General features: G+C 39.9%; 1 protein-coding gene across 1 annotated transcript in view; it reads right to left on the bottom strand.

Moving 5' to 3' along the window:
• tacc2 (transforming, acidic coiled-coil containing protein 2) overlaps window positions 1-24,757 on the bottom strand; it is a 54,305-nt gene that overhangs the window by 22,324 nt on the left and 7,224 nt on the right. The window contains exons 3-7 of the mRNA XM_088422000.1: window positions 19,732-19,958; window positions 19,120-19,224; window positions 11,261-16,693; window positions 9,855-10,319; window positions 5,311-5,556 (exon numbers count right to left, since the gene is read on the bottom strand). Coding sequence (XP_088278126.1) covers window positions 5,311-5,556; window positions 9,855-10,319; window positions 11,261-16,693; window positions 19,120-19,224; window positions 19,732-19,958 — 6,476 coding nt within the window. The remainder of the gene's footprint in view (window positions 1-5,310; window positions 5,557-9,854; window positions 10,320-11,260; window positions 16,694-19,119; window positions 19,225-19,731; window positions 19,959-24,757) is intronic.

Genomic DNA, 24,757 nt, shown 5'->3' with positions numbered 1-24,757 from the left:
TGCTCATTATTTGTTGTAAAAAAAACATAATATAAAAACATAATAGTGAATCCTGCAATTGTATATACTTTTAAAACCACCTCCATTTGAATAATTGATTAATTTTCTATAACTAAATTAATTATGAATTATACAATTTAAAATGAGAGTGATTATTTATAGAAGAAATGTCTGTGACTGGCAAAACTGAACAAATTAATGCAGTAGAAATGTAACACTGCAAACCTGTATTTAAGACATGTATTACATGTAGCACTTAGTGAAAAATAATTTACATTAAATCAATTAACCATTATTTTATAATAATATTAATATTATAAATATGTTATAAATATTTTAAATACAAGTTTTAACATTTGTGTAAGCTTGTCTATGAATCTATAAAAAAATCCCTCTGTTTTCAAAATAATTTACAGCCTTTAGTTTTTGCCGTATCCTGTATTATCGGCTGTACTAAATTTGGGACATGTGTATTACTAATACTAATACTAATACTAATAAACGTGTAGTACAACTAATATGCAATGGCATCCGTATTTTACATTAAATTGCTCTTGATTCAAGTAATGATTTAACAGTGTCCATTCCTCAACGCTTGTAGTTTAAAATAGATGTAAATGAACCAGCAGAGGGAGCGATTGTGTTGTTATGACATTGCAATCGTGTCTACAAACGTGGTGTTGTTGATGAAGATGATGATGATGTTAAGGGAATTGCACACCCTGTGAAACAGCTATTTGTTATATATGTGTATAGTACGTAAGTTTCAAACCGCTTCATACCTAGAAAACATCCAGAGTGGGTTCCTGTTTTAAGGATGATGTCATCCCACACAGCCTAATCTGACATATTGGGAGCAGACAGATGGCACATTAAAAATAACAGCATTGCAAAAAGCAGCAAGGAGAAGGTTAAAAAGATTAGCATAATGATAATGAGAACAGGATCAAGGTACAGGAACATGATCCACTACATTCATCACGGCTAACAGTAACTACTCTTATTCTGGATCCTGACTATTACAACCTAGTATTGGGTATTGGGTGCTCTCATCAGGGTTGTGACTGTGCACACAACACAATATACATTGTGATGTAAACAAAGGGAAACTCATACAACCATCAAGCTGTAAAAAGTGAATACAAGCCTTGTGTCCATACTTAGCAAAGCTTTCCTGTGCTAAATCATTCATCCCTCCATTCGAAATGACACCTTCCCCCCATCTGCACGGGTCCTTGCTTCCCAGTGCACAAGTCTCTGAGCTATAAATAAAACTAAGTGGAGCGCTCTTGCCCCGTCTCTAACGCTCCCTTCCAGTCATATTCCTGCACACCGTGCTCCAGTTCAACACTCAGTGACGACAATGAAAGCAGCCAAAAATCACACCACCACTTTGAACTCATTGCCTCCATCTGGCTTCCATAGTCCATATAGAAATGATTTACATGTGCAAGCGACTGCGCATGTGCGCTGATCCTTTTATTTACATCACAAAACCAAATGACAACAAGGATCTGGCTCAAACGAGAATGAGTAATAAGACAAGGATGGCAATTAAAAAAAAAATCATAAACAGTCTTGCATATGTCAGAACTAGAATCTTGACTCACATGTGTTCTTGAGTAGGACAGCGTGTCTGTCCTTGCTCCATGGATTCGTTGGCACCCATTCTCAGCAACCTTTGCTCCCCCCACCTGCACTTCAGCCACTGTCCACATCCACCTGCTCCCTCGAAAATGCCTTTTTCCGCTATCAGTGGAAGCTTCCAGCAGAGGCGAGCGCCAGCATCTAACGCTGCACTGCAGAGAATGATCTCGTCCCGCTCCTCGCATCAAATCACCGGATGATTAAATGCATGTCAATTTATGCATAGGGTCCCTGCACCTCAGCTCCCGCACACATTGTCGACGTGACACTTTTTCCATGTAGTTCCTCTTGCAAAATGATGCTGAAGCATTAAAGTACAAGGATAGACTAATCCAAAATGATGCAACAACAATCCTGCACTCTTGTCGTCTTGCATGTGTGTTTTGAGGTGCCTCTATTTGAGCTGTGATGCTGCACAAACTGCCTCCTCCCCCTTCTAGTCTCCTTTGAAAACCCCCACAGCAGCAGCAGATGCTTGCGCCTTTAAAAAGACAAGCAGCCGTTTTCTAGACGACTACCACAGCCATGCAGGAGAGAACCAAACAATAGAACCCCCATAAACAGCCACTTTGGCTTCCTTCTGCACCATCCTTAAGAAATGACACCTCATGTTTTCGCTTTTCTTCAACTTAAATGTTCCGTTTTCATCCAGAAGCTGCATGAAAAATACTTTGAGTCATGTGTGAAGTAAACAAAAGCCTTGGACAGAAGTGTAGTGATGTATTCAACTTTGAGTCAAGCCGACTTCCTCGTGTCAGCAATTCTATACTAGCCTGAACAAACAGTAAGATCCAAATCTATTCTTAGTTATCCTCAGGTTGTACAACTCAGAATTCTATTAAAAATCCATCTTTGTTTGAATGGTAAAATCCAAACTCTGAAACGGATATGCTATTGTACATTGTTTTCATTTGTAAGATCATTAAAACAGCATTTAAAATGTGACTGTAATTATTATGACATGGATTCATTTTCACTATTTATACAACAATTTAACCCTGATAAGTTTGTTTTCCCAATAAAAGTACAAAAAAAAAAAACTCAAACACAAACGTGAGTGCGAACTTTCATTAAATGTGCATTTGCTGGTCTAAATTACTGGCCTGCTGCAACATTATTGAGTGTAATTCAAAAGATCACTCACGTACTCCTATTTGTCTTCTTTTTCTTACATCTGCTACAGAACGAGTCCCATGGGATGAAAAAAGGAACATGTGATAAAATGTTTCTATTGATTGTCCATGTAGCGATGGGAAAGAGGGCTCTGAAAGGAGGATGAATCAGCTGTGCATTTATCGGAAAATGTGTTAATGAAAGCTTACTAGTCATACTACAACAGAATAAATAGCTTGGACCATTTGACATTTTAGCAGCAGAGATTGTGTTCCACTGAGAATGGGAATGGAGATGTGCTGATTGAAAAATGGAAACTCTTCAGTTCCACTGCATAGCAATCGCCATAGTTTTTTTTTTGGTTTCTTGTTTTGCCTAAGGAGAGAAGGTGGGGGGGTTGAATGTAGAACAGCCATTAATGGATAACCAGGGAATACTAACATAATACTGCTCTCACTGGGCCTTATGGTCGATTTTTAACAACCAGAGGGAATGAGAGAAAATGCTACCCCCTCGCAGCTGCCCACATGCTAAAGCAAAATTATTGATTGGCACTGCCAGTTGCATGTTCAAAGCATGCAACAAAAACGTGTATGACCATAGTATGCTATTTGTGAAAGAGCTCTTCTTCAAGAGTCTGATGTTCTTGCACTTTAGCCTCCTATGCAAATCAGCGAAAGAAATAAAAAATTCAACACACTTTGGTCGTAGGAAATAAAGCAGTGACAGCTTTTTCTGAAAGATTTATAACACGTTTGCCATTTCAAGTCAAATCAAGGTAAAGTCAAATCAAGGTCACTACAAGCGGCATTAAAAAGGCAGTTTTACTTGTGAGTAAAGAAAAGCCTGAAACAAATAGTAAACAGGTTGGCATTTGATGGAAGAGTAAATAAATGTAAGCTTTTGTAATTTAATCTTATTTGTGACAATGTTGTTACACATAAAATCCTGCTACTTGTACAGTTTATGTTACATCTAAAGTAAATACAAAATAGACTTAAAACGACCAAGAAGACCCTTACATTTAAAAGCCCTCACTGGGTACAAAATAGTAATTGAACCTAAGTCGCTATGTCAGGAGTAGTGGTATAGCTCATAAAAAATACAATGCGTAGTGCGAGCTCGAAACGGGGTCACAGCAAAACAGTAGCAGCTACAGAAAGTGAAACAAAACAGAAATCAACTGCTATGTAATTGAAAATGCAAAGGTGCTTTTAGGAAACCTATCTGGACATTGCATGCCAAATAGTCAGGTTTGAAGCAAAAGACTGCTTTTATAGGCAATTACTGGCTCAATTCCTCAAACAACTTTGAACCAAACATTGACTATCAATATAATAATAAATATAACAATCGCTTCATGGGTGAATAATCCAGTTATAATCTAAATATTCTGTCCAGATTAAACCTCCATCATTTGTAATTTATTCTGTTGTACAATGATTTGCGACCACTTACTCGTGTACGAGTGCGTTAGGTTCATAGCCGCAGCAGAGTGAATGTACTCTATGACTAAAAGAAATGATTCCATCTGGTGGAGGTAAAACGCACTGCACTGTGTAGTGCCTCTGAAATTTATATTAGAAGCTATGAGAGCGCTATAAGAACGGCAGAACACAATTTTGCAGATAAAAAGAATTTGCTAAACACTTAACTGGTGCATTTGGATCCGTTTTTTCAGAGTGAAAAAAAACTTCTAGTAAAATGCAACAACACGAGGATTAAGTAGTGCAAACTCAAGATAAAAATCCTACAGCAAGTGCTCGTTCTGTCTTTTACTTATAGTTAAACTCGTTAGTTATTTTATGTCTGGCGGACTTTTTTTTTTGCGACATGTTTCTTTTCACTTTCTTCTGACTGAAGAAGGCAAAAAGACTTCCATCGAAACATGTCCGGTGAATAACCTTAAAAAAATCCCAGGTGACTGCATCCACATTTGACTTAGTTCCTGAGAAATAAATATCATCCGCTCGCCACAATTGCACACCGTTTTCATCGTGCTAGCGTCCAACCAAAATATCATGAGTTACATTTTGGCGAACTTTGTATTATTTTCAAAATTCTATACTGCTGGTCAGTTCACGCGTGTGTGTATATACAGTATATAAGTGTTGACAATGTCTTGCTCTCTTTGATTGTGCAATGTTGTTTGAACAAACTTTCTATTATTGAATACTCCTTTAATGTGATGATATTGGAAACATGAGTGTTACGCCCGCTGCTAGCTATATGCTCAGTTTTTACCCCTCCAATTTTTTTTGAAATGTATTTTTACTGCCTGGTAGACACATTGCTGTTTTTTTTTTCCTTTTAAACCAAATACAAATAAAAAGGAGTAAACCCTTTTAAAGTCGATTTGATTCATCCTGATTAGAATTGGGTGGATAAGCCAATGGCCAATTTTCATCAAGCAGGCTAAAAGGACTAGTGTCAGGCATGGCTACGGTTAACATCTGAGCTGAGAGCATGAACAGCTTAACCCACATCCGCACGTTACAAACAGACAGTTTTGTAAATCTCAAAGTGAGCAAAATCCGAAAAATGTGATACCTTAGAAGATGTTTGCAAGAAGTAGGGATTAGGCAGGGGTCATCTATCTGGTGACTGGAAGGTGCAGGGAGTGAGGTGGGAGCTGGAGGAAGAGGAGACGTGTGAGGAGATGCAGGCGGTGTCTTCTCTGGTAAAGGGGATGCTGGTGGAGGTGTGGGGATCACGGGAAGGGGAGCAGACGGGAGGTGTTTGGGTGAACTTTTGAGAAGGGCAGCGTCTCTCTCTGTGTGCTCAGATTGGGGGGGTCTGCAGGAGGGGGGGGGGGGGGGGGGGGACACACAGAACATCAACAGATGCGGCTTGAGTGATATAGACTTACCTCACTTTGTGCCTTCAGATAAAACAAATATTGTGTTGAAGACTGAAAGTCAAGCTTGCTCGAACCATCCAAAATATGGCTAACTGCATAACTGCTACATAACTGCTAACTGCAACTGCAACCGTACTTTGCCTCCTGACATGTTACTATGTCTTTCGCTACTTGGAAAAGAACACGCGAATTGAGGAGCTTGCACAAATGTCTCACGATTGGATGTAATTGGCCACCTGGGGTAATAGATTTGGCTCTGATCCGGGTTCATCTTATCAGGAGTGCCAGGCTCTAATCCCACAGGCAATGTGTTGGACGCCCATGCAGCTGTTACCACTTGGGGCAAGCCTCCTGCTTCACTCTAAAAATATTCCAGGGAATCTGCAGAACTCAAGGATGTTTGGGCTACGGAGCGTCAGATCTGCTGCGCATGCACGCCAGCTATATTAGGCCCTGAATGGCCATTAAAATTTCACCTTAAACCATTCCTTCTCAAATTGTGGGACAGGCCCTCCTGGGGGGTTGGGTCATTGGGGGGGATATTGCAATCTTTTTTTTTTCTAGGTTCTTTGATACGCTTGCTAAAATTTTATTTCTGTTTTAGGCTAAACTGACACCTGTATAAACGCTGTAAAAAAGTTAATAGATGTTGAAAGTTTATTTAGATAGTTTTTTTCTTTTGTTAATGTTAAAAACATAGTTTTCGGTATTCTAATACCTAAAAGGTAGTCGGCGCAACGAGTGGAGGGGCGCGAAAGATTTTCTATTCCTGAAAGGGCTGTGCAAAAAATAATTGAGAAGAACTGCCTTAAACTTACATTAAAGAAGTTCTATTTAGGTACGTCTGTTTGGCCAACCACAATGTGGTGAGTGGTATTTTCTGCATCAAGCAGCGAACGCTCTGATTTGAAACAACATAGATTATTATTATCATTACGACTTTCCGTTGTAAAAAATGAAAAATAAACATATTGCATTCTAACGTTTTCATCATGACTCAAACATATTCATTTGAAAATGTTTCAATCTAACTTAGTCTCATGTTTCTCATTACAAATCCTTTTAATGCCAGAGTCATTTGTGCATGCTGGAAATAGACAAAACCAAGTCATAACATGGTATCATAGACTCTACTTGTGGCTCCAAAGTCAGACAAAAACAATGGAGCTAGAACACAGATTGAAAAAAAAGCTATACTGTACGGTGATTCTTTGTAGTGTACACAAATATTAGCTGATATGGTAAAATCAACATTTGGCCCGTTTCTACTTTGCACCATATGAAATTCCAAATTGGCGCAAGAAAGGAGAAACACCAAGGGAGAACATTTGCTCCTTTTCAATGACACACTTTAAACATACTTGAACCCTTGTTAATACCTGGAGACAGTGTGTCTGTCAGAGCACGTTTGGCTATGTTGATTGCCGGGAGTCACATAAAAAAAAAAAAAAAAAAAAAACACAGTGCTTGATTTAATGTGAGAAAGTACACATCAGTGGTTTCATATTAAAACACTGCCATTGATGACTATAGACATCAAAAAGCCGTTGAAAGTCCAGTGAATGAGTACATGCACATGCACAAGAGAAAGTGCATTAAAAAAAAACATTATGAGCAATTCTGTAACTCACATGTAACTCTGTAACATGTTCCACGACCCTATGAATAAATCACAGCCATGAGATTATCCTCTTCACTAGTGCCATCGGAAGCCTATGCACCTACAATTGCCATGGTAACAGGTCTATTTACTAGCTTCTTATTAAAACAAGCAAATAGATGAGTAATATAGACATTTTCAAGATAAAATCACAGTGAGAGGACATTTCCCACATTTTTTTCCACTTTTAAAGGAAGTAAATGTTTAAAAAAGGCAGCAGGTATAGGTGACCAAGCAGTTGAGGAAGGAGAAGCACCTTGTAAATGTGTGAGTCATTTCAAATCTTTATCGCCTTCTGTCCTTCTGTATCACTACTTGACCCTCCCCTCTGCCCATCTGCTGGGGTCAGAAGAGGGCAATAGTTGGTTCCCTATACACCATATGCTACATCCACTTGGAGTTACTTCAACATGAACACACTCACACACATACACATAATTAAAGACAGCAACTTTTCAACTAACTCACCCATACTTCTGCCATGGAGATAGCCAAAGTTTAAGACTAACTAAAACAGATGGAAACGCTTCTGTTATACTTCCAAAGCACCACAGTCACTAGACAGAGTGTCCCGGTACCCCCTCGTCAGTCATGCGCGCTCAGCACACAGCATACGCTCAAGTGTTTGTCTTGAACTCTGGCTTTTGTTCAACTGTGTGCTCCGTGCAAATGACTTCAAGTACAAGAGGGCAGGCTGGAGCTGAACAGACAGGGGAGGGAGGACGTGCCTGCTCAGGGCGGGGAAAACACGCACACGACACACACCAGAGGAGACAGTGCACCACCAGGTCCAGCAGTCGGTGCTCTTTGAACTGCGATATGTGTTCGTTGTATCGTTAAATAGCTCTCAAACAGATGTTTATATATACTGGATCTTATTTTGATTAATGAAATCTGAAAATATTTACTGTCGTGAAGCTGAAAGTTTGAAGATTTTAGTCTCTAAACCAATGGTTCATAAATGGGAGTTACCCTGGGGTTACGTCAAGTCATTTCAAGGGCTATGTGAGATTTTAACAGGTTTTCTGCAGTTATCAGAAAATCAAATGTAATGCTTTTTAATGCCGTGACAGGAAAAGCACATTTTTCTTGCAAAATCAAGAGCAAATTTATTGAAACATGGAGCAATATATTGACAAATTGTTTGTATGTTTAGTAAATCAGATACAAATAGTATATTACTTTCTTTTCTTCTTGTTTTTTTTTCTCGTCCAAAAATACTTTGCACTCGGTTAGGGGGTACTTGGCTGATTAATATATTTATACACAGCGGGACATTACTGAAAAAAAAAGACTGAGAACCACTGCTCGAAAAAATTAATGGATTAACAAAATCATTCTTGATTAATTTGATTAATAGAAAATAATTCATAATCAATTAATCCGCGCATCTATGATCACAGTTATGGATGTTCCGATCCCGATCATGCAATTGGAAATAGGGCCCGATCATATTATTCTCAGCTGATTGAAATCTGGAAGAAAAGATTGGGTTTTTCTATATATTAAAATAACACAGGGCACACAGACATGCAAAAGAAAGAAAATATGTATACATTTTGTATTACGCAATGCCCCCCCCCCCAAACACACACACACACACACACACACACACACACACACACAAACACACACACAAATAAATGGATGCACTGTTTTTCCTCCATTCTAAACACACTGCCAAATTTTCAGTTTGGTACTCAGTATCTGCAGGCGACTTGGACTCTGACTCGGTTGCAAACAAAAGAAAAAGAAATCTCTCGTTGAGCAGATAACCTAACACAGAACCACTGAGCCATTTGAGGACTTTTACAATACGGCTCCATTCATGTTCACCTGATGGCGATAGCACACATTTGATTCTGTTGCAAACTGTCAATCTAATTTGCGCAGACCCAATATTTATGCAGCTAGCAAAATGGACAGTATGTGTGCTCTGAGTGACAAGCCAAAAGTGCTGTTCTGGAATGTTACACGACTGCTGGGCCTGCAGCTGTGATGCTAAGAGAGTCACTTTTAAGAGCTAGTGATAATAAAGTCATGTTGATGATGATTTTAATTCATCGTATGTCATCCTCATCCCCAATACTCAGCGACCCGAAGATAAGCCAATTTCACACGGGCAGCACATGGATTACAAAACATGTGACTTTCCATTCATTTTCCGACATGTAAAGGCATGAGTGGGAGGCATGACCCTACTGTTTATTTTCACTTACAAGGGCTAACAATGACGTATGAGCCATCGACATATGAGCAGCCGTTCAATTTCTTTTACCATGGGTGAAAGAGGTTATGTCATCTCAAACTGATTGTGCTCATTTAGAAAAAGTAACTGCTGTCAGAAGAACAAATTATACAATTGCAGTTTTACAAGGGGTGGGCATTTGACATTTTTTACTGGTCCGTCAGTCGTCGGCCGGCCATTTTTCAAGGCTAAAATTGCAATCGTTGGTCCGTCCCTCAGTCAGTCACATAATTTTGACAGACAGTCCGGCCTGTCAATCAGTACTGAGGAACTGCCCCCCTCCACAGTATTAAGCATGAAAGTTATTAACTTACATAGACACTTACCCGCTTCTTTGAAGCACACAAGCAGGATCACAGACTCTTTGTTTATTTTCCTCGCTTGGGTTGTCTGTTTCCTCTCCTGGATGTTCACTGTTTGGCTTCTCTGGTTCGATGTGCGCTGTTATTTTCTGGCTTTCGTCTGACGAGTCGTTCTCTGTTTTCCTCTCGTTGAGTTCCACAAACTCTCCTGTGATTTTTTCTGGTTCTGTAAGCTCCGGTTGTTGCGCCGATATTGATGTACTCTTTATTGGATACTCTGCTATACACTCCACTTCTTTTTCGATAATTTCTGCATCTTCCTGTGCCTGCTTGTGGACTTTTTCTGGCTGTTCTGCAATATCCAGTAGTGGATAAAGAGTCGTGTTTTCTGTTTGCTCCTGAAGTGCCTGCTGCGGCCCAGGAGGAGCAGCTCCCTCCTCAGAAGGAGTCAGGAACTCTTGTTGAGGAGTCTCCAAAGATGGGAGGGGTCTGAAAAGATGAGAAGGGGATTGGGAGAACCGTTTAGATTTACACATGCATGAGGAATGGCTGACAAAAGACAAATGTATGCTTGCCTGAGGTGTCTGTTTGTGTTTGAACTACTGCTTTAAATGTGTATGTGTTCCATTCTGTCAGATTGTGCGTGTTGTGTGGAAGAGGGGTAAAAAGCCCCATTCTTGTTGTGAAGAGATGTCGCAGCTGATGTCATCCTTTCGATATAAAGGGCTGCATTACTTCCATTAGGCCCTAACATCTGACCTCAGCTTCGGTCAACACAAAGTGCAGCTGTGTGCTTACCTCCTCATCCATATTCATTGTAAGCATGTTCTTTTCAACAACACTCAACACAAGTGTTTATAACATCGTGACACTGCGTATGGCTATATTACAAGTGAAGATAGACAAACCTGCAAAACAGATTTCAAGTTTTGAATGATTCTAAACACATTTGATTACATTAAATATAAATCGTTTTGTGTCTGGTATATTCTTGAAAAAGCTGCTAGAATACTGATCAAAATATGCAAACGCCTGTCTTTCGGATAGACTAGCAACTAAATTATTGTACAATTAATACCTTTAAAAACACATTTTTCTTCTTGCTGTCGACTGAACTTTGCCTTCATGTATTCGGTTCAGGCAGCAACCAATCATGGCTCACCTGTTTTCATAATTTGGTCATGTGACATTCAAATGATGAGCTGTGATTAGTCGCCTCGTGGGCCCTGAGTACGTGATGTCATTTGCAGTCGACAGCAAGAGGCAAAATAGTTTTAAAGATATGGTGATTATTATGATTATTATATGCATGGAGCTTGAATATTACAGAAGCAGCTCAAATTTAGCCCACCCCATTCATTCCCTTTCTTTCCATGTAAAATATAAACTTAGGAACATGTTTCAAACTCTGTTCATGGTATTTTGTTTACCTTGGAAATTCCTGTTCAGTCTGAGCATTGGACGCAGCTTCTCTGAGAGCTGTTATCCAGTTTGTATCTGATTCTGGGGTCGTGCGTTCAGCAGACACATGCGACGCCGCTGTGTCTACAGACACGTGTTCAAATTCAGAGTTGCAGGCGGGAGGATTTGCCACATCCTCAGTGTGTGAAGTTAGCAAGGAGACGTCGTTGGGAAGTTCCTCCATTTGGGAGACCACTTTCTGAGAGGTCATTGTCTCATCATCTTGGTTCTTGGAGGAAACTTTGGGTGTGTCTGCGGCAACGTTGGGTTGTAAATTGCTATTTTTGTCAGTCTCATTTTCTTTTGTCTTCAAAAGACTGAAGCTACCATCATGGAGAAAAGCCTGGTTTGAAATGTCAGCAGATGATGGATCTTCATCTTGAGCTCCATGATTTTTTGCTGCTTTATTGCCTACACCTTTAACCTCACAAGTTCCCGTCGTTGAAAAATCCGCATTTTCTACATCTAAAGCTGCATTGTTTCCCCATGCAGCCTTCTCTACATGAGGTCCTTTTATGGGAGTTAATGTTACTGAGCCATTTTGTATGGCTGAGCCTTTATTGGCGCATTGTGACTCAAGAGACTCACTAAACGTGTCCGGGATTTTATACTTCTCACTTTTACTGCTTTTAGTTTTCATAGCTCGAGCACCACTGTGATCCATGTCAACAGTACTGATGATCTTTCTTTGTATCTGAGAATCCTTGTTTTCACTTGGAATAGTATCTGGCTCATACAAGTCACTATGTGTGTTTTCCTTTCCCAAAGCACACACTCCCGAAGGTGGTAAGGGCTCAGTCGAAACAGTGTTGCTTTTAACGGCCAAAAGATTTCCTCGCAGCTCTCCAAATGAATCTGATTGGCCGCTTTCTCTCTTATCTTTACTACTCAAACTATTGAGAATTTCAGTGTCACATATCAAATCGGTTTCTGAGCCCTCCTCAACATTTTGTCCGGATGAGTTTCTACTATTAGTATATAAATCGAATACAAGCGGAGCAACGACTCTGTCAACTCCTGGAATTATTTCTGATTCCATCCATTCAACTTTCTCTACACCTACCACTTGTTCAGTGATACTGGATTCTTCTCTTAACAATTCATTCTGAGTTTCTGATTTCTCAAAAGATCCACTGTCTTCACCTATTACCTCCGTCAGCCCAGAAGACGACGCTTGAATTGATTTGACTTGGCTGTTAGTCCTTCCTCCCTCATCAAACGCCTCCAAACATCCACCTGGCAATCCATCTGTGGAACATTTGGATACCAAATCTTGCTGCGGTTCCTCCTGTTGCTGAGCCAGTTCAGGATTTGAAATCAAATCTGTTGATGTGTCCCTGTTGTCCTTGTGCTCCATTGTTTCTGCCAAAGTTTGGTGCTGGCTGAAAACAACACAAAGTTCACTTTGCTCTGCTTCCGAATTGTTAACCATATTTGGTTCAGCTGTTTGGATGTCGTCTTTATGTGATTGTGCCAGGTCTCCATTTCCCTCTTGCATATTCTTATCTGACATTTCATTCTGTTGTGCTGTCACAATGTTTAAATGCAGCTTGCCACTTTTTTCTGTTTCCTTTAGATTACTGAGCTGCTCAGTTTTGCCATCAAGTGACACAAAAGTTGTTTCATCCAAATTCCGTTTCTCTTTGAAATCACACAGTTCGGTGTCACACGTTCCGTCGGGCGTGTTAGAGTTGAGTGGGCAGATGTCATTTCTGAACTCGGGTGTTGCCTGAGTCATATTATTAGAGTCATCATTTCCCAGTACACACTCAGAAGGTTGATTTTCTCTTTGTGAAGGTGTCAATTTGTCATCAGGTGGGAAAGAGGTGACAAACTCTGTATCCTTTCTATCCTCTGGTATCATCGTTTTTGCTCCTCCATCGTTAGCTTCTCCATGTTCCCCAATATCTACTAAAGACATATGTGTCTTGGTACTGTCACACTCTGCATTATCATTGAGAATCCCTTCAGAAAAAGTGCCTTCAAGTTTGTCAACTTCCTCCAGTTCATTTGACAAAAGGCCTTGAGGTTGCAACACTGACAGAGAACTACTGGTATATTGCTCACCAACAGAAATTGACTGCTCAGTGGATATTGCCTCTGAACCTACAGCCCCATCCCTTTTTAGGTCAACAGGAGTCTCAGATTTGGGGTCTTTACTAGATTTACTCGGCTCTGTGCTACCTACTCCGTTATTGGGCAGTTGGTCAAACTTATCGGAAGGCTGGAAACTGAGATCTTTTTCTTTTGTCTGAGAAGAGACCGTGGTGGTCAATTCCCCAGTTTTAGAAATGGAATTTTCTTTTTGTTCAGCCACAGGCAAATCACTTTGTATCTCATCCGGGTTATCGGGTTTGCTTGATTCGTTGCAGTCCTGTTTGATCTCGAGTGTCTTAGCTTCATTTGATGTTCCACATAAAGCTGCATTGTCCTTTTCTAGCACGTCTTTTTGCTTCTCTGTTAACATCTCATATGTCCTTTCATTTGGTTCATCGGTAGAATTCTCTTTTTCAATGCTTTTTTTTGTCTGATCACTTTGTTCTGATGGCTCCTTTATTTCTGCATTTACTTCATTCTTGGTGAGTTCCATAGACTCTTCAGTACTTTGTGCTGGTTCTTCAGCAGCAATAGTGGGAATTATGGTTTCTTCAGGACAGTTACAATGTTGTGTAACACCAATATTTTTCTCAGTTGGTGTTATTCTGTCACCTGATGGATCACTCTCAGCATTTTTGGTCTTATCATGTGCATCCAAATGAACAGTATTCTCTGACATTGGTGTGGCACTTTGAAAAGCGACTTCATCCTTGGTAAAAGATAGGTCACTGCTGGTTCCTGGCTTACTCAAGCAGAGAAAGTCTGGGTAAATATAGCTGGCTTCAACAACAGGATGGTACAAACTCTCATGTACCGTCAACGGAGGCAATGAAGCACAACCCACAGCCGGCGTGGACATGTTTTTCACCTCTATCGCGACACCACAGTCTTCTTTCACACTGTCCACAAAGCGAACTCTGTTGCTGCCTCCAATTTTGTCACGTGTAGACTTACCCACACTACTGGCTGGGTTCTGAGGCGAGTCTTCAATCTTGGTTTCTCTCTTAGCATCCGTTGATTTGGGTGTGCCTCTTTCAGGTTCAACCTGTTGATTGTTGCTGATGGAAGTAAATGAGATCTCTGTGACAGCCGACGCTTCACAAGTGGTTCCTGGACATGGTGGCTCCTCAGAAGTCAAATTGAGCTGGGTGCTGGCTCCACTTTTTGTGTTGCTTTGTTCGCTGTTTGGTGGCAAAGGTGAAAATGCTGCAGTGAGCTCCTCCTTAGTGCACAGGCTGTCTGTGACGGTAATAATCGCCTCACCGCTGCTCAGTGACTTCACACATGACTCTGCAACATCAGTGGGCGGACATGGATTTTTCTCAGCTTCCGATACCCCTCGAGCAGCCCCCTCCGGAAGGCTGTATGAACTGCACTCAGCAGCTCCTACTCCCTCTAGTCCTGCAGTACTATCATTCAGATTATCAGCACTAGCAAATATCCCATGGGGAAAATTATTTAAATTGCCTTCATACCAGAGTGGCTTGCTTTCCCTGTCGCCCTCTTCTGCTGGAGAACTCGCTGCCTCTGCTCTGTCGGTCTCCCTCTGTCCTTTGGAGCAACTCTCATCTGAAGTGTGTGGCATTTTGCTGTCACAGCTTTCTTCAGTAATAGCCCGTCTGTGTTCGTTTGGGAAACTAAGTGAGCCACAGGCAGATGAGAGCTGGATGCTACTATCCGGGAGTCTATTCTTCTCTTCCTCTTCCTTCGGGTGTCTTTTTGCTTCTCCCTTCCCGATGCCTGCAATAGCTTTAATAGCTACTCCCTCCAATGAATCACAGCTCACGCTTTCTCCCTCACTTTTTATCACTTCTCGCATCGTGGGTGTTGTTAGTGGCAACGCAGCAGCCTCCACTAAAGCGTCTTCAATGACCATCTCCATACAACTATCTCCCACACGAACTGGGATGCTGGAAAATGAGTTCTTCAGTTCATTTATCTGTGCTTCAGTGCTAACAATATCTTCATGTGTTTGCGTTTCTGAAACCTTGACAGGAACATCAGCAGGACATTGAGAATGTGTTATCTTCTGCTTATTGATGAGACTTGCTCTTGTATCTTGTGTGCTCTGTGAGATGGTTTCAGTGTTGTTATTTTTGCCACACTGAGGATTCATTACATTTATGTTAGCAGACTGATTAGCATGTGAAGGAACAAGACTGAATGCAGAACAGGCTAAGTCAATAAAATCCTGCTGGCTATGAAAAGATGATGGGGAGGGGCTTGGCGTTCCCTTGCGACAAAAAACATCATTAGGCTGAGCGCCACACATCATAGTCTCACTATCTGACATTGAAAATGCAATTGGCTCTAAGTGACAGTGACTCCCTGTATTGATAAGTGGCAAAGCCTTGAATCCCTTTTCTACTTGTTCTGCCATTCTATCTTCCACTTCAGTCTCTTTGTTGATATCTGCCCTTTTCTTTCTCTTGAGTTTCCTTTTGTCTCTCTTTTTCATTCTTTTGTTATGTGCACACTTACCCTGTTCATTGCTTGCAGAAATCATTTGTGTGTCATCCTCAGCATGACTAATTGCTCCTTCTTGCTTTTCCTGCCATTCCCCCACATCTTTATTCTCAAAATAAGGACTTTGAGACTCATCTTCACCCGAACAATTCATGTCAAAGTGACTTGGACTTATAGAGCATATAGGAAGTTGACTTCCACTTTTGCACTTGACAGGCTCTTCATTTAGGTAGATGCATTTCCTTTGATTGTCCCTATTACAATCCTGTGGACTATTATCTCCAATTACTGTGTGAGGATGATCATGTGCTTCATTCAGTACAGAATTTTCAGCCATTTGCTCGAATGCCTCTGCTGACTCTTTTGAATGTACATTGGGACCTTTCTGATTCTGCCGATTCTCTTTGGTGGCTTCCTCTGGCTCGGGGTTTTCGATTCCAAGAATGTAGTCCCTGAAACTAAACACAACTGGATCCATCTGCTCAATCGCTGTCTCACTCTCTCCATGTGTACTTTTGTTTATAAGCTCATTGTTACCATGTCCAGACCGGTCTGAAACTTGAGGCAGTGATGATGAGTCATCACAAGTCTTAACAATTGCCTGTCCAGTTTTCCTGTCCTCTTCATCAACTTTTTCATCCTTGGTGCATATGGGTGCTTTGATATGAGATCCACTCAATGAGGCCATTTGTTCCTCACATTCTTGAAAAGCTGCCTGCAGCTCCTGGTCAAGAAGCACACATGACGGAGCGGTCAAGTGTTGGCCAGCTGGATGAGGTATGGCAATGGGCTGAGGTGACGTTGGGGCATCTACGAGGAGTGGGGCAATGCCTTGAGGCCTGAGATGAGGGTAGGATGACAAAGTTCAGAGTGGGGAATTGCAGACAAACAGCTGTTCATTCCATGATGCCACACAACACCATTTGCAGTTGACAAGGCTCATGCTCAAGCACTGCACTCACACATGTGCAAGTGCAATGTAACTTTAGTCTGATGATGTCTGAAATGTCGATCTTAAACCAGCAGTTGGGTGTTATTTAATAACATCGCTTAAATGTTTTATATATATATATATATATATATATATATATATATATATATATATATATATATATATATATATATATATATATATATATATATATATATATATATATATATATATATATATATGTTTATATAGACAGTATAGTGACTACAGCAATTTAACTAATTGTTAAAGTCTGCATTTAAATGTTACATAATCACAGGATCAAATTTGCAGAGTGCACAAATCAATCAGTTATTAAACCATGGGCCAAGCAAAATAAGACATCAAGTTTAGTAATGCAACAGAACACCTGAACCATACTACACAATGCTGTGGGATGACCTGAACCTCTCTGATTCAAGAGCTCCATTAATAAGTCATGAATAACACCAAATATATTTCTGTCATGACCACCCTGAATTACACAACATTATATTTTAAACAACATTAGGTACACCCACACGATATAAAAATAAATGTGTCAAGTGCTCGTACGATAAGATAATACTGTACTTCTCTTTTTTGATTGACAATATTGACAATATATTCAATTTTTCAACAATGTTTATTACTAAACTCCTTGGGTCTTTCATATGGGTAAGATTTTGGGGGAGTTATCTACCTGGCAGAAGTCCTACACCTTCTTCAGAGTCTCTCTGCACAACCTCAGAGACACTGCAGAACGCAAAAGTTTTCAACTGAAACATGTCAAAAGACAACTTAAATAAAATGTCTGAGAAGAAGAAAACAAATCAACAAGCTTTGGAGTTGACAAAAACGTGAAATGACAGAAAACACGCTTTCTACTAGTTTCTTCAAAATAGATGGCTTTGCACAATCATTGTGATTTTTGAGAGGGAGTCACCTAAAAAGGTTTTCACTTCATCGGTGTGTCATGTCAGGGCTCATTAGTGGAGTGTCATCCTTTATCAATGGGATTGGAACCTTCAGTTGTCAAAGTCAAAGCCAATAACCCTATTGGACATCTGTTCAAGTTCATATGATGGGCAACTGTTAAAATTCTTATGATGGGAAGAATCAATCAGCTAAGTAAAGAAAGTAAAGAAAAATGATTGGCCATCATTACTGAATAAGGTTGTGTCAAAAATTTTCTGCCTGTGAGTCAGTGACATGATAAACTCTGTTCTATTAATTATTATTATTATTATTATTATTATTATTATTATTATTATTATTATTATTATCATTATTATTATTATTATTATTATTATCATTATTATTATAATCAAGTAGTATGGCTACTAAACTACGATGTGCAACTATTTTACTCTACATATTTCCACAATATCCCTCACTATTTGTTCAGCCTTGGGTGTGTTTGTGAGTGTGACTGATTGTTCATCTTTGTGTGGCCCAAAATTGGCTGATTTTATCTAGTGTGCTAACTAAGAATTGCTACATGTACAAATAATGTAATTCGTATGATCCTGGTGAAACAGTCTTTTTTTATTTTACTGTTTGATACAAAAAAAATCTGAGGTGGACAATTTGGCAGTACTGGCAGACTGTCCGTTGATCTGTCATTGATGTTTTGCCAATGTACTGAGAGCTGTTTCTGAAACTGCTAAAACGTGTTTTCATCAGCCAATGCGGCTCTTGTATTTGAGATTATTAAATGTGTGCAGGTGAACTGTGGTGTAATCAGTAAAATGGCCAAAACATTGATCTAATACAGTCCTTCTCAAAAGGTGGGCTGGGCCCCCTTGAGGGTGTGCGCCTGATCCCGGAAAACAGGCTTTGCTTTTGCCATGTGAAATGTAATTGCTCATGCACGGCACCATGTGGTAAAAGAGAAACACTGATCTAATATTACAAAATAGTCTGTCATAATTACAGTGACGGGATGCATATTTTTATCTATAAGACATGACTGATTTTGCTCTGTAACAACTATGTTCTTGCAAAGACAGTACACCCTGTACTCTCCTTATTAGAGGGAGCAGCACAAACTAAACAGCTAAAACGTCACCCCCCCCCCCCCCCCCCCCAAAAGGTGGGTTACAGTGTATTCAAGTTAGTCCATAAAAAACACTATACTCAATTAGTATGAAATCTCTGATTAATAATAAAAGTTCACCCAAGCATTGCTCAAGCTTGCTTTAAATGGGACAAACACAGCAACGATATCGATCATACCCAAACATAACATTATGCTAGCTTTTTGGATCACTCCATGCTTTCTGATGATATCATTCATCATTCCAAGTCGAGTACCTGCTATCTACAAGTACCAGAGGACTGACTTCCATGTGATGTTGCAAGCCAGCCAGCAGGGGGTTCACCTGCTCATGTGCCCTTTCTCTTGCGCTAGTCTCAAGCCTGTCAACACAACCCCAAAACATGTACGTGCGCATACACAAACAGTGCATACAGAAAAGAAAACAAATAAAAACCTAGCTAGAATTAGTTCATATGTGGTGCAGAACTGCTGTCCTAAACCCACAGGTCAACTTTAACTGCATTTATGTAATGCACCAACAAGTGACTACTTTTATGACCACTTGCACCACAAACTAAAAGTATAGAAAAATATACCTTTACAATGCACTGTTAATGTCACAATTAGTTATTTTGACACATACTGTATGAGAGCTGCAGTGATTAGTCTAAAAGGCACATAATGCGCTGTGCTCCTATTACAGGTAAAATTGTGTTCACACGATTAGGTGATGATGTCATTCAAAATGAGAGAATAGGCTCAAAGGTGTTATGTGTTTGTGAGTGTTCAGCAAGGATGTTTTTTTTCTTCCTAATAGCAAACATCTATAGTCGAAATGAGAGCTTGATTGTGTAACCTGCATTATGTATTTTCCATCTTGGACTCACCCTAATGAGGACTCCCAGATGTTAAAGTCGCTGCTGAAATCTAGATTGGGCAGCAGGTCATGAGGAAACTCCAATTCTTCTTTGTCTTCAGGGGCATCTGCTGTATCTCTGCTCTCCTCCACACCGGTGATGATTGGGACATCGAGGAGCACTGGCTGGGACACCAAACTCTGCTGACTGGTGGATGCCTCTGTCAAGAGCACACCAGTGTCCTTCTGGGCTTCACTCTGTAGGAGAGAAGAACACACTAATGAAGAAATACAGTACACTTACAGGCTCTCTATGTACATCACAGTCACCCATTAAGTACATTGTGAACTACCAAGTAAACTGAGAAGGGAGTGTTGGTCGCTCACGCCACCAGCCCAATCCTTGTCACACTCCCAGTTTTATGCTATTGATATACAATAGCTTCCTGTGAAAAGCAGTGAACGAGAAAAAAAAATAGACGTCTGCTTATCATCCATTGTGAAATTTGTCACTTGACTGACATATGGGGCAGCCAGACACAGAGTAGGCCTGCTGCATGCCTCCACACATACAGTATACTGTATATATACAGTATATGGGTTAATTTACTTATGCTGGTTTAGCAATAAACTGTTTATTGTACATATAAATAATTTAAAGTATATTTTTAAATAAAAGATTAAGTATCAGTAAGCAGATAGATCATATAGACGTGGTCATTTTAGTAGCCCGCATACTCTATATAATACAGTATTTTCAGTGGGTTTTTTCATGGTTCAGTATTCACAAATGTCGGAGTGAGCGCATCAATTGTTTTGACCACTTTAAGTCTCTGACACAATGACAAAGATGTTCTGCTTTTAAATAAGTATGTTTAAGTCTAAATAAGTATTGTTTTAAAAAAAATATTTCAAACTATGTTTCAGGAAAAGGCATTGCATAGTTCTACATGGAACAATATGTTGACATATGAACAGTGCCGAATCTGTATGATGTGTGCGTCTTACAGAAAGCTCTGCTGCAAACAAACATGAGTAAAAAAACTCCACCCATGTTAGACAACATCATAAAGGTTTAAGGTTTGCGTGTAGAGCCTGCAGGGATGTGCAACTAATATTTACTGATAACTGATACTCCACTAGACCTTCCCAGTTTGCTTAAAAACACAAAAAAAGAAAATGTATACCATAGCGCCACGCCTCTATTAAAATAAACAAGGCATTCAGACACCTGCAGACAAGCACATTACTTTAATGAAAATGACATAATTGCAGCAGGTGGGTTTTATTCTCCATCAAGGGAACTACACATCTCAGAGTAGTACATTTATTGTTTTGGGAGGAGTAGGAGTTACAAAAGGCAGTGAGGGAAAACCAGATGGGTGAGTGAAATCCTTGACTGGACTAGATTTGATTTTAAATGGAAATGGGTAGGGTGTCTTTTTAAATTACCAGCAGCTGTCTAAATGACACCTGCAGCTTTAAAGCACAATACTTAGTAATGTGTGACGTAAACAGAGGCTTTCAGGCACACTCCATTATGTTATTTTAAAGTACAATATGTGCTGCTGGATGGCAGTCATTTGCTAATGTCTGAAAAAAACCTAGCTATAATAAGTATACCAAGGGTCACCTACGCAGCTCCCACGGGACCAGGTAACCCCCAAGGAGTACATACACTAAGTATCCTACAGGCCTTGAACTTTGTGATTTTATTGGAATTTTACATTTCTATGTATATTACATTTACATTCCATATTTACATATTTACTGTTCACATTTACAGCTGTTTCTTGGTTATTGTGAGAAATCATGAACATGATCAGTGTCGTCACATAATTGAATTAACTTATAACAATATCATTGTGGCAGGTACTTTGAGCAAATTTGTCATTTCAGAAGTTTGTGCATTATAAGTAGCAGTGTAGGGAGTAATGCAGTACTTTTTGCTGTAAGACGATAGTCTAATGAATTACACACAAAAAAATAGAACTTTTCTACTCGTTACAAATGAGAGATTGAAAGTAGTATCCCCTCCCAAAATTCGCCCAAAACACGGCGAGATCAGAGGAGAAAAGTCTGGGGTAAAATGTTTACTTGCTGTTCTGCTACTGCTGAGATGAATACAGCAGGTTGATTATGGACAATACTGTATGTACACAAGATGGACATACGCCCTTTACTTTCAGTTCTTCAGAGATAAAGACGAATTTATAAGAAGAATATAATCCTTAAGTGCACTTTGTGTGCGACAACAAAAAAGCTGTCCATTTCACTAAATAGGACCAGCAACTTGACAAACCAATTAGAGCGGTCCCGTAATAATGTAAAGTTAGAAAAAAGAAAACATGCAGAGGATTCCGCTCTCTCTGGATTACACTTTGACATCAAGAGGTTGGAAGATTCGTTAGGAGATATGCTGCCGCTTTCCACAGTGGATTCACCAGCATTTAGAAACCTTCTCAGCAATTAATTAATTTTCACTGTCCCATTTCTATTAATAATAGTCTACATGATGTAGCTAGCTGCTAACGTTAGCCTTTCCAAAACCATCAATTTTTGAAACATCTGTGCCTAACCTAGGCAAGTGAACGTGAATTTGAATATTAATATTCATATTGTGAAATGCACTGACTGTTTTTGCCAACAGCATAAACAATGCAACATCACTATGCTGTGATGCTACATTATGTAGGGATTAAAATACAAAAAAAAAAAGATTTTTTATCTTGGTTTTAAAGGTTTACAATGAAAAACAGATTAAATGATTTGGAGTGGTTTTAGGCTTAAACCATCCTTTCACTGGATGTTTAATGAGCGTAATGAGTTACATTTACACTACTAGGGGAAAAACTATAAAAGTTAAACTCATCTGCGAGCTCCTGCACATTATACTATGTCATTACTGTTTTTCTTTTTCAGTTGAAAACAAGGTCTCCATCACATTGTCATATTGTGTGGTGAGGTAATGAGGCTAACTATGCAGTTCAGTTAAGGTGGAGTCCAAAGTGTGGTGAGGTGACTGGTGTCACCTGTATTGTGACCACAATTAGTTTTGTTTGTGCCAAGTCAATGTCTAACGTGAATGCAAAACTACATGTGAAGCATCTAGATTTTGATGTATTTTCATTCTTCCATCGATTTTCAACAGCACTTGTCCTAATCATGAGCCCCTGGACATAAAGCGTGATTCACCTTGGACTTGTTACAAGCCAATAATGCAGGACATAGAGAAAAAAAGGTTAAACGTTTTCAAAGATCTTAACATTCATGTTTTGGAAATGTGGGAAGGTAAATTACCCACAAAAACACTGACTCAGGGAGGCCTGAGTTGAGAGTTGAAACCTCAAACCTGTGAAGCAAACTACCTAACTTCTCACCTAACATGGTGACATTATTATGACAATCTATCGCTCAAATGGACAAGTTACAAAGTTTGATTGGTTGCTGTAAAATTGATGCATCTCCTATAATAATAATAATGCATTGATCTTTTAGAATTACATGGTGATGATTACTCCCCCTGACTTACATGGTGCATTAAATCATTTAATGATTAGTGGCACTAATTGATAATTAGATGCTTGTAATATTGTCAAGCAGCTGAATTTCAGCAAACCAGCAGGTCGACATTAGAACAAACTAAAACCCCACTAATGAACAAAGTGACATTTTCTGGCAATGCCATTAAAAACTGAACATCTAGAATTTGTAAAGGCCTATTGTTAAATATGGCTCAGGTGCAGGTGTGCCCAATGACATGTCCGGTAAGTGCATGTGTCTGAAGCTACTCAAACTCTCATCTGCCTTCCAGTAGAGCTAATGTCACAGTGGCAACTGTCCACTCAGCACTATGAGAGGTACAGGCAAGGTTACTGCTACACAAACAGCCCTTTATTTGAATGGATATCTATTGCATGAAACCATTAAAGCTCGAATAACACTAATAGAACGAATAGCACTAATTTCAGTCTATCACAAACACACAGAGTACACTTGCTTTAACAAAAGTGAATCTATCCAATTTGTCACTGGTCATGTGTTTACATATGTGATGTAAAGCAGGCCTTCAATTGCACACAAGACACTAACAGAACTGTGAAAGTAGGAAATATTACAGTAAAACGTTTCACCATGTACTTACTCGATATGTTTAAGGAGATTCAACAAGGTTTCCTTTCTGTCCCTCCACTGTAGTCACTGTACGCACGCCTCCCCCTCCGAGAGCCCGTGTGCTGTTTTGGAACACACAAACATGCTGCAACACATGCAGCCGCTCTCCTAGTCGTTATGCCAGCCCCTCCTTCTCCTCCTTTCTGCCGCCTCCCTTCTAAATTTCCGTGTGCCTTCTCAGGCTCTTAACTGTGCTGGCGCGTGTGTGTAAGAAGTACAAACACTGCTGCTGAATCACTGACGGGCAACAGGGAAGGGCCAGGAATTCTCCTCCCTCTTCCATCTTAGCGCTGGTCCTACTCCCACCTCTTCCTCAATGTGCCCCACCCTCCTCAGCTTCCCTTCCTCCCCTCCCTGTGGTTTGTATGTTTTCCAGCTGGATGCACCGGCTGTCTGTGTGACAATGGTCCTGCAGGTGATTCCTGGGAATTGGGCCAAAGGGCAGGACTATGCCCCCCCCCCCCCCCCCCCCCCCACACACACACACACACACACACCGGAGAGGATCAGGTTACAATGCAAGACGCTATTGGAACACAGACACAAAAGAACCTCTCTCCGTGTTTTTGGGGTCGTTTGGCTGTGAGGATAACCCCGAAACTCCGAGGCTTCACAAGCAGCAATACAGCAACCAAGTACACGAATATAGAATAACTTTTCAAAATGTTACACCGATAGGAAAGTAAACAATTGCAAATCAACAAATAAACTAACTAAAAAAAGGACTGACTTAATACAAATCCAAGACAAATCATGAGGGTGCATCTTGTGTTTCTATCTCAACGTATAGCATAATAAAGATCGTATGTTGCACTACCTTCTATTTTTTGAGCATCATGTTTATGGTCGTTTTTCTATTATTACCGTTTTTGCTGCTGTGTTAT

This window comes from Hippichthys cyanospilos, chromosome 8 (genome assembly GCF_059441005.1).
Source record: "Hippichthys cyanospilos isolate Australia breed blue-spotted pipefish chromosome 8, RoL_Hcya_1.0, whole genome shotgun sequence".
NCBI classification, from domain to species: Eukaryota; Metazoa; Chordata; class Actinopteri; order Syngnathiformes; family Syngnathidae; genus Hippichthys; species Hippichthys cyanospilos.
This window is presented reverse-complemented; position numbering and strand designations above follow the sequence as displayed.